At 35.8% G+C, this 15,179-nt stretch overlaps 1 protein-coding gene across 1 annotated transcript in view; it reads left to right on the top strand.

Moving 5' to 3' along the window:
• Window positions 1–15,179, top strand: part of Enpp3 (ectonucleotide pyrophosphatase/phosphodiesterase 3) — a 97,052-nt gene that overhangs the window by 11,238 nt on the left and 70,635 nt on the right. The window contains 4 exon segments of the mRNA XM_047558745.1: window positions 1,656–1,796; window positions 5,220–5,295; window positions 12,296–12,418; window positions 14,116–14,241. Of these exon segments, the coding sequence (XP_047414701.1) occupies window positions 1,719–1,796; window positions 5,220–5,295; window positions 12,296–12,418; window positions 14,116–14,241 (403 nt within the window). The 5' untranslated portion in view covers window positions 1,656–1,718.

Genomic DNA, 15,179 nt, shown 5'->3' with positions numbered 1-15,179 from the left:
ATTTTGAAGCAAATTTTGATATAGGCTTGATCATTCTTTTGTAAAATCAGTATGACACAACAAAAGTGTGAACTGAAAACTGAAAATGTGAAAACTGAAATATCACTAAAAGGGGATCTTGCACAGGTGACCAAGCCCCTTGGGTGACCCTACCCATAATATATGCAAGTTTGATTAGCATAGAGTGAATGCTTGCCTAAGGGAATTTGAAAATGTCTGCACTATTTAAAGCAAAGTATTTAGACTGACCTTTGCTGTATAAAATATCACTTGGAGGGATATTTTAAAAATACTGCAGCCTTAGCAAAACTATGGAAAATTCTAATTCAACCAAAATAAATCTGGGCTTCAGAATTAGAAAACAAACAAACAACAACAACAGCAACAAAAATTCTGTCTCTAGATGCTAATGAGTTATCCAGTGTGGAGAACTTTATGCTAACAGTATTACAATATTTTTGTTTGTTTAACTTGATAGTTTCACTGGGGTCCCTGGAAAAAATCATTGTACAACAGAATAAATGAATTCGTTCATCTTCACTGCTTTTTGGGTTGAAAAAAGTTTACCTAGAGTAGTGTTTTCCAAAAGATATACTGCAGCATACGGGAATTTTATGATCTTTACATTAGAGAAGTGTTCTCAATGTTTATTTAGCCAAGGCAGTTATCATGGAACCAATGTTCCATGATACCACGCTTTGAAAATCACTGGCTTAGCATCAGTAAAAGTGGAAGAGTTCAGTGCTCACCATTTACTAAAACTTTTTGACATACTACTATTAATTTAACTCCTTACATCATAAACCTGTTACCCCATCTTAGCACAGAGTACATGTATTAAGATGCCCTGGTCTATATGAATAAGAAAATAATTTTAGTCAATTAGTGAAAATTGCCTTACATTTAGGGGGTTAGAAAATGGGTTCCACATCTAGTTCTGGCATCTAAATATGTGACTTTGGACAAGTCACATAATTTAAACAATGAGAGCCTTAATTTACTCATCTAAGAAATAGGAATAAGATGGTTAGAAGGAATATTGTCAAGTTTGACATGAGATAATGTATTTCAAAATGTGTCTTAAATTCTGAGCACTGTAAAATGCAAGACATAATTATAACAGAATTAAGCAGTTTCATATTGGTTTGGTATAGTTTCAAAATTACTATAATCGAAACACATTTTTTTAATATGTTAGTTTTTGACCATGTGGCATGAAGTATATGTAAATGTAGAAACTACCTGTAACAAGACTTGTTTGGAGTTTTTAAAATTTATTTATTTATTTATTTATTTTTTTTGCGGTACTGGGGATCAAATTCAGGGCCTTGTGCTTGTGAGACAAGCACTCTATCAGCTGAGCTATCTCCCCAACCCTGGAGTTATTTTTAAAGAAAATAAATAATAAGCTTGTATTCCAATTTGATTATTATATCATTCTCATTACATAGATCTTGATTTGTATTTACTATGAATTATAAGGAGAAAAAGGATAGTTGTTTACGATGTTCTAGTACAGGACTTGAACCTTTTAGCACTGTAGTTACTACCGTATTTTTCTCCTCTCTAGATTGCCCAATCACTAAAGAGTTGAACTCTGCAAGCATTTAAAAGTCAGGCATAACTGTGTAACTCAGTACAGTTTCTCTTTACAGACTAGAGGAAAGAAGGAACACCACTCTCTTCTGGCCAAACAGGTTTATGCAGTGTCTGGAACGATGGAATCTATGCTAACTTTAGCAACAGATGAACCTGTTAGGAAGAACACTGTCAAAAAATATAAAATAATTTGTATTGTAAGTACAGTTCTTAATTTGAGTATTTCTAGCTTTGTGACAAATGTTAAAAATGTATCTCTCCATTTGAATTTGTTTGTGTTGCTATTTAAATGTGAAATTTTAAGTTACTGTATTCAGCTTGATTCCTTATGGTGACTTCAATGCAAGTTAAGATTTTTAATCATATTCAACAAGTAAGAAATTTGAGTAACCATAGGTTAATGTTTAATTAAAAGTTGAACTCCACATCAGAAAACTTTGCAGGACTTTTTTGCATGATTACTATTACCTTCCAAATCACTTTTTTATTGCATAAATATTTTAAGGACAGAGAGTGAGATACTAAATAATCATACCTTATATTATTTTTGTCAAACTATTGATTTTATCCTAATTTAATGCAATTCTAGAGAAAGTCTTTTTTGTCTGTCTTCTCATTCTTGTTTTTTTATGTGGCAGGATCATCCTTATCCTAACGAATAAAATAAAAAGCTTTGATTTTATTACTCTGTCTCTTCCCTTCACTCTGTCTCTTCCCTTCAGCATCAAACTTTTGGGAAAAGAGGTCTTCTATTCGCTACCTCAGTTTCACCACCAACCCACTGTCCCTTGAATTCTTGCTTTGTTATTGTTGTGCTGAAATCAGTCCTTCCTCAACAGTCAATTTCTCTTCCCCTGCCTTCTCCCCTCTGAAGTTTCCATAACAACAATATAGAGATATTGTTGAGTACTTCCTCATTTCAAACTATTCTTCCCCCTTTTTTCTGCAGTGACATAAAATGCTCATTTTTATGGATTTTCTCCTGGTATTGTTTTGCAAATTTATCTTTCTTCTCATTGCAGGTTACTTATGAACGTTTCCCAAAGTCTATCTAAAGATTTCTTTAGACAATCTCGTTTCCTCTTGTAGTTTTTAGGGCCATGTTCTCCACCTAAATTCCCTAGTTGAGAGAATTTCACCACCCTTCTCTGTGTCTCTCCAGCATTGTTAACAAGGAGTAAATTAAACAAGCGTGTCAGCATTGAACCCAGTGATTAAAACAAAGTAAACCTCCAATGTCGTTTACTTACTCTCTATCTTTCTGGGAATTATAGAGTGCTTGCTACAGTTCTTATGCTATTTACTATATCTTATTAAAGATATATATAAAGATATATCTATATCTATATCTACTTACTATATCTTATTTACTATATCTTATATACTTATCCCTATCTTATTGGGATAAGTTATAAAATTTCTTTGGGAGCAAAACTTGTATGTCATTTGTTTTTCTTTCTATCTTTTGACTGATTTTTAGTTAGTAAATGAAGCTCAGTATTTTAAAGTCATAATTTTGAGAGTACCCTAATTATTTTTTTAATTTTGACAAAAGTATCACTTAAAATTTTTGAAGGCAGCTACTGTGTTTCTCTTTATTCAATCAAGCTGAAGACAAGTGTTTGTTGGGTTTACAGTGGATTTTGGAGTCCATAATATTCTCCCTACTTTGTGCACAGCATAGAAATTTAAAGATTCATGTGTACCTCAATATCAAGAAGATTTTTAAGAATTAGATATTTAAAGCACATGATAAGAGATTTAAAATGAACGTTTGACTGGGCATGGTGGTGCATGCCTATAATCCCAGCGGTTTGGGAGGCTGAAGGAGGAGGATTGCAAGTTCAAGACCAGCCTCAGCAACTTAGCAAGGACCTAAGTGGTTAAGCACCCCTGGGTTCAATCCCTAGTACCAAAAAAAAAAAAAAAAAAAAAAAAAAGAATATTTGGACATTTGGTTGGGGACATATTTCTGCAGCAAAGCACTTGGCTAGTATGCACGAGGCACTGGAGTCCATCCCCAGTACCACCCCAAGCCAAGCAAACAACCAAACAAAAACCTTTTATGAAAAAGTACAGAGAATAAGATATAAATATATGGAAACAACACAGAACCATGATGAAAAAGATACCAACATTTAACATCTCAAAGTTTTAAAGCATCCTACCAATAGCTAAATGTTGATTTTTTAGCAAGTTTGAATGGCAAAAGTAATAAAGAGTAGATGTAACTCAAAGTATATTAATTTGTAAATCTGTAATCCATGAGGTTTTACCATAGGGAGTTTCCCAATGTTGGTTTTGTTGCTTTGGAACAATTCTAGTACAGGCTATTTGTGACTTCAGGGTACCATGCATGACAAGGGACTAACAACTAATGGTGTTATTTAATAACTGTTTACTTTCCCCTTCCATCCTCTCCACTGAATGTATATTGGAAAGTCATTAACCCCTGGGCCAATTTGAGACTGCATATGAGAATTGTTTTCATAGTATTTTAATATATTTTCCCAGTCTCTGTATTCACTTCTATTGTCAAAGTTAATTTTCCAGTTGATTTTCAAAATGAAAGCAAGTCCACCAATCAATAGTTTATGAATTTCTTTATTATTTAAGGAATTTTGATGTGTTTTTCTTTGTGAAATTTATTGTTTGTGTTTTAAGGTCTAATAAAAGTTATTATAAAATACTTTTCTAATTTGATTGTGTGTTACCGTTCTTTATGGTAGTGTACTGCATTCTTACAGCAACTTATCTTTGGACCCCATGGATGAGGAAAAAAGGCAGTGAGAAAAATAATTCCCAGTTTAATCTTATCAAAGCATAAAGTCTGCTACTTGAGCTTTTGCAGCAGTAATGATGATGAGCGACCCATGTAATCTGATCACAAGGCTTCCAAATTATCCTAAATGATTTGCTATGAACTAAGAATTAAAGCAGATCACTTTCCAATTAATTATGTTTTTACATTTGTTAAATGTTCTAATTTTTCTCTGATGAACAGAGTAGAAAAAGCAAAAAGCCCCCCAAAACTCTGTTCCCTAGAAATGAAGTAGGTGAGGATTTCACAGTTGTGCTGTAATTCTGGAGTGCCTTTCTAGAAATGATTTCCAGGGCACCTAATTAAAACAGAAAATGAAGCCAGGTGTGGTGGTGTGTGCCTATAGTCCCATCTATTTGGGAGGCTGAGGTAGGAGGATTGCTGGAGGCCAGGAGTTTGAGAGCATCCTGGGCAACATAGCGAGATCCACCCCGCCCCACTGAAATAAATAAAGGAATAAATAAAATTTTAAAAAACAAGAAAAAAGAAAATGGACAAAGGCAAATGGATCCCATGGTTTTAATTCCCAATTAATTCAGTTTGGGATTCTGCTCATTGTATTTGAACCATGACAGTATTTGAGTATAGAAAATACTGCAATACATGGCATTTTAAAATTCTTTACAAACCTTTCTTATTTGGGGTAACTAAATGAAATAATGCACCTCTATTGTTGGATCTCAAATGCTGCATTAACGAACACGTTGTGGGTACTTAATACTCACTGAGCATGTGGTTGTTGATAACTTTGAGTACTTTAAAGAGAATTATAAATGTGGATTTTCCTTTTTTGTAATAGGTTCTTCTTGTTTTACTGGTGATTATGTCACTTGGATTAGGCCTGGGGTTCGGACTCAGGAAACAAGAAACTGAAGGTATATCTTTTTTTCCAAAACATTCTCTTTTTTCTTTTTTCTCCTGGCCTTAATCCACTAAAAACTTGTCTTCACCCCAAGTCTCTTCTCTCCCCCATGCCTAGTGTTACTTCCAGGCTTCTCCCTCTCCCACCCCTCACTCATCCATCTGTGGCTAATATCGTCCACTATCATTTCTGGACTTTACTCTTCCACCCTCACACAAAAGTCCCTGCTCCAATATCATCCCAGTACAGAGAACTTTGATAACTGATCACAGACTTTCTGTCCCAGCTCCTACTGTAATTGTATATATCTGATGACAAAGTATCCGGCCTCTTGGACTTGGAAGCCTTTATTGCTCCACCCCCCAGCACCTCCTGCCACCTGTCCTGTACCTTGATAGCATGTCAATATTATTCCATCTATGAAATTGTATTATGTTTTGGTTAGGTAGTGCCAAATCTTGAAAAGTGGTGCATAGTACTATGTATGTTTCATGCATAATTGCAGATTTTATGCCAATTTTTTTTGCAAAAAATGTAGGGTGTGACCATTATGCGAAGCTTCGTTTTTTTAAGCTTCTCTTTTCATTGTTCCCATACTACTTAAAAATGATTTATTAATAAGCTATCTTCGGTTCAAGGTTAAGATGAATAGAATACTCATGAATGGATGTTAATGTGGTCATGACAATTATGTGGTGAAATATAGTGAAACTTCAAAAAAATTTTTTTCATAAGAAGCAAAGAAAAATAGGAAATACATGCCCCCAAATATATAAACACTTCACATCCATTTTGTGCTTCCCATTAGTATGAATAATAAACATACCATTTGTAAGTGACTCTAAAAAGCATTTTCTATCATTTTTAATGTATTGTTTTGCTCTTTTTATTAAGGTGAAGCAGGAAGCAGTTGTTAGAACATTCATTACCCCTTTCAGTTTGACTGATATTTTCTATTTTGACTCCAGTGGGAAAAGTGTTGCTCTTCAGTAGGAGTCCACTTAGGGAGGTCAACTGACAACTTTCCAGTTAGGCTTTCACTTGAGAATTAACACTCTGTTTCCCTTTAGAAAATGACAATACAGTAAAACAAGGAAGGCAAATATTAGCTGGAACATCGCTGCCCTCTCCTGTTCACTTGACTGTGGTATCTAGCTGAGAGGCGGCGCTAGCCCTTGCTCATATGAATATTGGCAGGCCTTTTAGGACTAGTATGCTGATGTAAGCACACAAAAATGGGCATCATTTCTTGGCAAGTTTATCTTCCCAACTGTGTAAATTGATTGCAAAAGGCATATCCTAATCTCTGAATAAAATCTATTGTTTCAGTTCTTTCACTCACTCTCTTACTGCAGTACTGGTTGACATCCCAGGGTCAACTTTTCCTTATTCTCTTTCTTCCATCTCAGTCTACCAGTCCTTATGTGGCACCATTACCTTTCCTTTCCTAGCTGTCTTTTGTCATATTCATCCTTTTTAATATTCCTTAGCATTTAGCATCTTCTTCTTATCTTTCCCTTTATTACGTATCTTCTGCCACCTCTGTTCCTCTAAGCTCCAACTCTGGATAGTATTCACCATTCTTCACTCATACAAATTTTTTCTAATGTGGGCTTTTTAAAATTTGTGCATGTTCTTAAAATTTTATTATTTGTGTGCAATTTTTTTTTTTACCTATTCTTCAAAAACTGAACATTGGTTGTATGCTTGGTTTTATTTTACATTGCAGCATGGAAGAGAGAGAATAAAAATATAAATAAGCAATATGCATATAATATGATAGAGAAAGTGCCAAGGAATAAACAAAACCCAAAAAGAGAATATTAAATTTTGAGTCAGGATGGGATGTGAAATATCTCTCGAGTTACGAGTTGATGGAAGGAGAAACAGGGATGCTTCAGGAAGGATATTCTAGGTAAGAAGGAAAAGCAAATGCAAAGGCCTAGGCAGGAATTTGCCTGGCATATTCCTTTAAAGGAATAATAAGGAGGTCAGGAACTAAAACTAAGAGGACCAGACAGAAGTAGTAAAATCCTGAGATAATTGGGTGTGGTGTTACACACCTGCAATCTCAGTAACTCAGCTAGACCCTGTCTTAAAAGAAAAAATAAAAAGGGCTGCGGATATAGTTCAGTGGTAAAGCACTCCTGGGATTAATCCCCAGTACAAAAAAAAAAAAAAAAAAAAAGCAAAGGGCATTTATGTAAGTGGATTGTGATGTATCTATCAATTTTTCTTACTTTTCAATTGAGCAGTTTTTGAGTTGCATATAAATTGCTATGCACGTGGTCATTCTTATACTTCTATATGGTGCTTTTTGATATGTATCCAACAGACCATTTGATCTGCTCTCTCCCCAGGTTGAATATCCACCAGATAGTTCCTCACTACTGCATAAACCCTGCGGGTTACCTTATGGACTTGTGTGAGATTTGTTTTGTCATGTTCTCCTGGATCTTAGTGTTTACATCTTCAATTTTGGCTAAGTAGTCCCAGATTAATTCTGGAATGGCTGCCACAGCTTACCCTAGCTTCATCACACATTACCACGAGCCCTTGGCATTATCTTTTTTGACTACGTAAAGTTGGGTATAGAATGATATCTTTCATTTTAACTTTTTTTTCACTGCCCTGTTACTCCCATCCATGTTTTTTTAGTTTGGTGTATGGCTACTGTTTCTAACATCAGCCTGTCTGTTTTGCTGAAGATTGTGTTCATTAAGCCTTGTTTTCTTGCTTCACTTCCTCATTTTACTACAGAATGTCCCCTGGTAGCTTACTAAGATAGGATGCATAGAAGATAGGACTCGAGTCCTTGCCTATCTAAATGCATCTTTGACATCCTAATCTAACACTTGGTAGTTTGCCTAGATATTGAATTTTAAGATGAAAATAATTTTCCTCTGTAGATTTGAAAACATGACTTTTCAGTCTCCTTGTGCGAAGTGCTGCTTTTAAGAAATATGGTACTTTTCTAATTTGTGACCATTTGTACATTGCTAGTGATATCTCTTTGGGATCTTTTAACATCTCTTAACCCTACTGGTCTCTTTATGTGAGCTTTCCCCAGGGAAACATGGTAGGCAATTTGATGTAATAATGTTTGCTGCTCAAACATTATTGTCTAAGCAATTTTAGGACTTTAAAACTAATACCACTTTCATTTGTTGTTTGCTTGTTGAGGTATACCTGTTTTTTAATTTAAAAAATTTAAGGCATAAATACATACTCATTGTACATATTTGTGGGGTATGATGTGATGTTTTGATACATGCATTTATTGTGTAATGTTCAAATCAGGGTAAACCTATCTAACTTCTCATTTATCATTTCTTTATAGTAAAAACATTCAAAATCCTGTCTTCTAGTTTTTCAACAGTAAATTATTGTTATCAGTTGTCACCATACCGTGCAATAGTACACCAGAATTTCATGCTTCTGATTGTAACTTGATACGTAATGATTAACCTTTCCTTTTCCCTCTTTTCTGCCTTCTCTCCCCAGTCTCTGGTAACTACCATTGTGCTCTCAGCTTCCATGAGATAAGTTAACTAGTAGCCTTAATTACATATGTAAAGTCCATTTATTATGTAAGATAACAACTTCTTGGTAGCAGGGATTAGGGAATGGAATCCTCCTGAGGATTGTAGCTGTGCCTACCACACGCCTCTACTATGGTTTTCATTACTACTCTCATATTTTTATTTCCAAAAGCATGCTGAATGTTGCTTCTTTTCTTTTTTATTATACCTTTTCTTTTGTGGATGTAATATCTCCTTAAGAGGATCTCAATTTTAGTTGTGTGTGTGTGTGTGTGTGTGTGTGTGTCTGAACTCTGGTCCCAGGTCCTTGTCAACCAAGGTTTTCTCATGTTTGTTTTGCTTTATCTCTCATGTGGCATGCCATCCTGCTCTCCTCAAATGTCCTCTGTGTAGATTTCTCAGAAAGGCTTGTTCCTTTTCTCCTCCTAGTTATCTTCCTCTGTGGCTGTTGTCCTGTTACCAAAGTCACCCCTAAATTCCTCCAGCTTGTGAACCTGTGAGTCTGGAGTGCTCACTGTTTTTTCTTTTCTTCCTTCATCTTTTTTTCTTTCTTATTATTTTTTAAAGTGCTTTTTATTGTCCCTGGATCTTTTTATTTTATCTATTCATTTATATGTAGTGCAAAGGATCAAAAACAGGACCTCACACATGCCAGGCAAGCGCTCTACCACTGAGCCACAACTTTTTAGCCCCTCTTTTTTTTTTTTAAATTCACATTTTAAGCCCTTTATTTCATGTTGTCACATAACCTTCATAGAGTTTGTATATTTCTGTCAACAACAGCATGTCTCATTAATTAGTGAAAAGTCACCTCATTTCTCAAAAGTTAAGTAAAATTCTATAATAGGACTTTGAAAAACATATGAGTTCTGTTTTGTCTCCTTTGGAGTCTGAGGAGCTATATCACATGAGGGCCCTTACTTTCTATGCCTTTCATGTGTATATTTCTCCTCTTTCACCTTTCTTGTTCATTTTTAATATGAAACTTGACTCCTGAGACATTTATATTTTGTTAGGCCTCTAAAATTAATTTTTTGTATTTGTCATAAGGCAAGAATATCAAGATGTCTTCTCTCTCCACATACCTAACTAGTAATTAGGAGTAATTTCCTGGAGTATTCTTTTTTTTGGTACCTGGTTTTGACCCAGGGGTGCTTTACCTCTGAGCTACATCCCCAGTCCTTTTTTTATATTTTGAGACGGGGTCTTGATAAGTTGCTGAGCATCTTGTTAAGTTGCTGAGCCAATCTTGAGTTTCAATCCTTTTGCTTCAGCCTCCTAAGTCGCTGGAATTATAAGAATGTGCCACCATGCCTGAGCCTGTCACTACCATTTCTTAAAAATGCTTTATTACTGTAAAGTCTCTTTAACCATATCTGTATTATTTATCATTTTATCTCAGTGCCTAGAACCTGGAACATAATGATGCTAAATAATATGTGTAGAATAAATAAACATATAAATTTAAAACTATGTGCTGGTTTTCAAGAGATGGGGACAAGGTACTCATAGTTGAATTGCCCCAATCATACCATTATACCCTCCTTGCCTTCAAGGGACATTTTTGGAATACAAAGCAGGTAGTGAGTATCACAGAGAATGATAGGTAAAAAGCATCACTAGGAATTCATGGCAAGGAGAAATTGTATTTAGCTGGGCACACACTCCTTTGTGAGAACTCCACAGTGAGATTGGCTTTCTCATTGCATAGTATCACTAATAAGCTGAAACTCCAAAATTAGTATCTTTACTTTTATCTGTCTCTTTCCTGAGCTTCAGATCCAAATACATAGACTCCCTTCCAGGTATCTGTTTGCTTGGATATCTGGCAAAACTGACCTTTCCTTCTTTCAGGTCCTTGCCTGACTTCTTGGAAGGCATTCTTGCCTCTTTCCCCTTCTTCATTCTTTTTTATTTTTAAATTTTTTTAGTTGTAGATGGACACAATTCTTTCATTTTTTTTATTTATTAATTTTTATGTGGTGCTGAGGATTGAACCCAGTGCCTCACACGTGCCAGGCGAGCACTCTACCACTGAGCCACAGCCACAGCTCCCCTGCTTCATTCTTTATATAAACCTGCCCTCCTCTTAATTGCACACTAATTTCTCTGCAATCTTATTATATATTCTTTGTGTCTACTAGTACTATCTTATTTAGGCCCTTATCATTTTTGGATTTGAATTAAAGTCTTGGTCAGAGAGGTTCATCCTTTCACCTATTTTTCAGAACAAGTACATAAAACACAGATCTAATTACTTATCCTCTGCTTATTCTTTAAGAGCTTCTCATTACCAAAGTTTGGGTTTCAAGCCTCTTAATCGGGCATTTGCAGCTTTCCTCTCCCCATCTTTACTTTTTTTTTTTTTTGGGGGGGGGGCACTGGGGATCGAACCCAGGGCCTTGTGCTTACAAGGCAAGCACTCTACTGACTGAGCTATCTCCTCAGGCCCCCCATCCTTACTTTTAATCCTACCCCTTAGCCATTGTGTCTTACCTGCTGTTCTCCAAATTGGCCTTTCTTTGCTTCACTGATTTAAATAATGCTGATCCCTTTCCCAAGACTCAGTGGAGTCTTCTCACCCACTGTGTGCTTCCATGTATTCCTTTGTAATACCAGTGCCTCATTATTTTTTAAATTATTTATTTATTTATTTTTTACAGACTGCATTTTGATTCATTGTACTCAAATGGGATACATTTTTCGTTTCTATGGTTGTGCATGATGTAGATTCATATTATTCGTGTAATCACACATGTATGTAGGGTAATGATGTCTGTCTCATTCCACCATTTTTCATATCCCCTCCCTCTCATTTTCTTCTACATAATCTAAAGTTCCTCCATTCTTCTCTCACCACCCCCCACCTCCCCACCCCCATTATATATCATCATCTACTTATCAGGGAAAGCATTTAGCCTTTGTTTTTTTGGCATTGGCTTATTTCACTTAGCATGATATTCTCCAGTTCCATCCATTTATTTGCAAATGCCATAATATTATTCTTCTTTATAGCTGAATAATATTTCATTGTGTAAATATACCACAGTTTCTTTATCCATTCATCTGTTGAAGGACATCTAGGTTTATTCCACAATCTAGCTATTGTGATTTGAATTGCTATAAACATTGACGTGACTGCATTACTGTAGTATGCTAATTTTAAGCCCTTTGGGTGTAAACGGAGGAGTGGGATAACTGGGTCAAAAGGTGGGTCCATTCCAAGTTTTCTGAGGATTCTCCACACTGCTTTCCAGAGTGGCTGTACCAATTTGTAACTCTACCAGCAATGTGAAAGTGTCCAGCGCCTCATTATTTAGCACAGTTCACTGGTGAATCATACTGAACATAAAAAGCATCTCATTTGTTTGTGCTAGCCTGTGCTAAGTACTTTTATGTGTTTCCGCCATCTAGGTATGAGATACAGGTTAACTTCTAAATATTACTGTCCTTATGTCCTTTGTTTTACAGAGAGCTGCAGGAGAAAATGCTTTGATTCGTCATTTAGAGGAAAGTGGGGCTGCAGGTGTGATGAGGGGTGTAGAGACCGAAACGATTGCTGCTGGGACTTTACAAGCGTCTGTGTGGAATCAAGTATGAGTTTTAAGAAAAGTTTATTATCAAGTTGATTGTGTTATCATTAATGCATATCCAAATTTTTACCTGCACACCTTATGTATAAATTTCTTAGTGCTTCTACAACAAAGTACCACAAACCCAGGAATGTAAAAACCAGCAATGCATTGTCTCACAGTTTCTGGAGGCTAGAAGACCAAGGTCAAGATATTGAAGCTCTAGGTCCATCTGAAGGTTGTGAAGGAGAATCTGCTCTTTGCCTCTCCCTAGCTCCTGGTGGGTTGCTGGCATTCCTTGGCTGGTAGAGGCACAACTCCAAACTCTGCTTTCATCTTCAGAAAACCTGCGTCTTTTTGCACCATCTTGCATCAGTGTGTGCCTGTGTCCAAATTTCCCCTTTTCATAAGAACACCAGTCATATTGGGTTAGGACCAACCTTAATGATTTCATTTTACATGATTATCTGCAAGTAGTCCGGACACATTTCCAAATGAGATCACATTCACAGATATTGGGGGTCAGGGCTTCATTGTCTTTCTGGAAGCACTTTCTTTTCCATCCATAACACCTTTCATATAGGGTCTGCTACTACCACTCACCCTTTACAGATCAACAGATGAATTTTAGTTGATTGAAATTGAAGGACACCTGTCTTCAGGATGAAATGCCAGATAATTACATAAATCCCAATGGAGTTTTACTATGGCTTAAAATAAACATCGTAGTTTCATTTGCAAATGGTCTTAAATTTCAGGGTGCTTAAGACTCCCCTTGAAAATCATGATTCTTGATCATTCTGATCTTGATTCTTTATCTTCTCAGAGCACAATTTGAGAAACACTGTCCTCCAGACAGAAAACACAGTTTTACTATTTAATTCTCTAAGTAATCAGGTAAGGTGGGGGTTAGCTAGTGGTTGGATAAGAGTGAAGATTAGAACAGTAGAATTCTTTACATTATGTTCTCTGAAAAGCATAAAAGGGAGGGGATAACTCACTTAGATAGCTACCTGTGTTCCTTTTACTTTATCTCCCCAGATCTTTTCTAAGTAATAAATGACTGGGAATGAAGAACTCTGTGCACAATGGACGCACACATCATTCACCTATCCCACGGGTTTATTTAAGCATTGTTTCCTAGCAGATGGCAATGGGAAGCAGCTTTCCTTCAGCTTCCTGCTGATTTTAACAATGGGATTTATTTAAACTTCTCTCACACTAAGTACAAAGCCTGGAAGAACATCAAAGGTGTGGCTGGAGCCGACCTACCACTTCCGTCTGAAGACGGTGGTCCTAAAGATGTGAATGTTATGCTCCTGTTATTATTATCATCACTGTCTCTTCCTAGCTGGCTGTCCTTAGACAAGACTGGACAAAGCTGCTCTTGGGTAGCTATGACTAGTCAAGACTAATGGAGTTTCACCATGGGAAATTCCTACCCTTGGGTAGAAACAGGACCCGAGTTTAGAACCTCTCTAAACTCAGAGTGCATCTGTGAGGGGACTAGGATTGCAGCTTGTAGGGCTGCATTTCTCTCTGCCCCTCATGTTACGGAATAGATTGCTTTTTGTTTTGTATGATATATTTTCATTTGTTAATGCAGATAACCCAAGAATTTGACTGTATACAATAACAGAATGAGAAATGCATCAAATTTGTATCTTTTAAATTGGATACTTAAGAAAATGCCCTGAACTAACTTGCATAATTTTACAGCTCAAATATGGTCATGCAGTTCATTTCGTTGTGGGGAAGGCAGACAGGTGACCAGCCTTTGCTCCTGTGCAGAGGACTGTATGCAGAAGCAAGATTGCTGTGCTAACTACAAGAGTATTTGCCAAGGTAAGCAGAAGGATGTTGACAGATTTGCTTCTGAGTCCTGGGCTGCAGAAATGAAAACAAGTCAGATAATCTTTAGTTACTAATTTATACATCAAAGAAAAGATCAAATGTATTTACTGTGGGAAAATATATGATTTATACATATCTCTTCTACATATCTTTTATATGGCCTATACATATTTTTATATGGTTTATACATATCTTTTCTACATCACAAGGTGTAGAAAAGAGAAGAGAGAGCTTGTAGTTCCTTATTTGTCTAGGAAGCAAGGTCCTTTTTAGTCCAATGACATGCCAGTTACACTTGTGGTATGAGACATAGGATGGCAGGTTCTAAAGTTAAAACATATAGCAAGAGGTTATCTTTTTTTTTTTTAATTTTATTTGTTCTTTATAGTTATATATGACAGTAGAATCTGTTTTGATTTCTTTACAAAGACATGACATATATTTTATTCTAATTAGGATCCCAGTCTTGTGGATGTACAAAATGGTGAGATCCATTGTGCTGTATTCATATATGAACATAGAAGAGTTATGTCAGATTCATTCCACCGTCTTTCCTATTCCTATCCCTTTACCTTCCCTTCATTTCCCTTTGACAGAAAGAGGTTATCTAGCTCTCTATTTCTAGTAGTGTTGAAGTTTATCATTACCACTCATTGGTTATGGAGCTAATTTAATAATTTCAGTTTATTTTAAAAATAAATGTAAATGTTTTCTTACTCTAAGGATTCCATTCCCTAGACTAAAAATTGTTAACTGTTTTTGGTCAGAATTGTATCTTTAGAGAGATTGAGGGAATTTGAATCGTTTTTGTTTTATTCATAAAACATGACTAGAACAAGCTAGTTACTTTTATACTTTGTTAAACTTAGAATTTTTAAAAACTTTGTGATATAGTTCTACCATATGCAGGGATAGAGAGAATAGCATGA

Source organism: Sciurus carolinensis, chromosome 7 (assembly GCF_902686445.1).
Source record: "Sciurus carolinensis chromosome 7, mSciCar1.2, whole genome shotgun sequence".
Lineage (NCBI taxonomy): Eukaryota > Metazoa > Chordata > Mammalia > Rodentia > Sciuridae > Sciurus > Sciurus carolinensis.
This window is presented reverse-complemented; position numbering and strand designations above follow the sequence as displayed.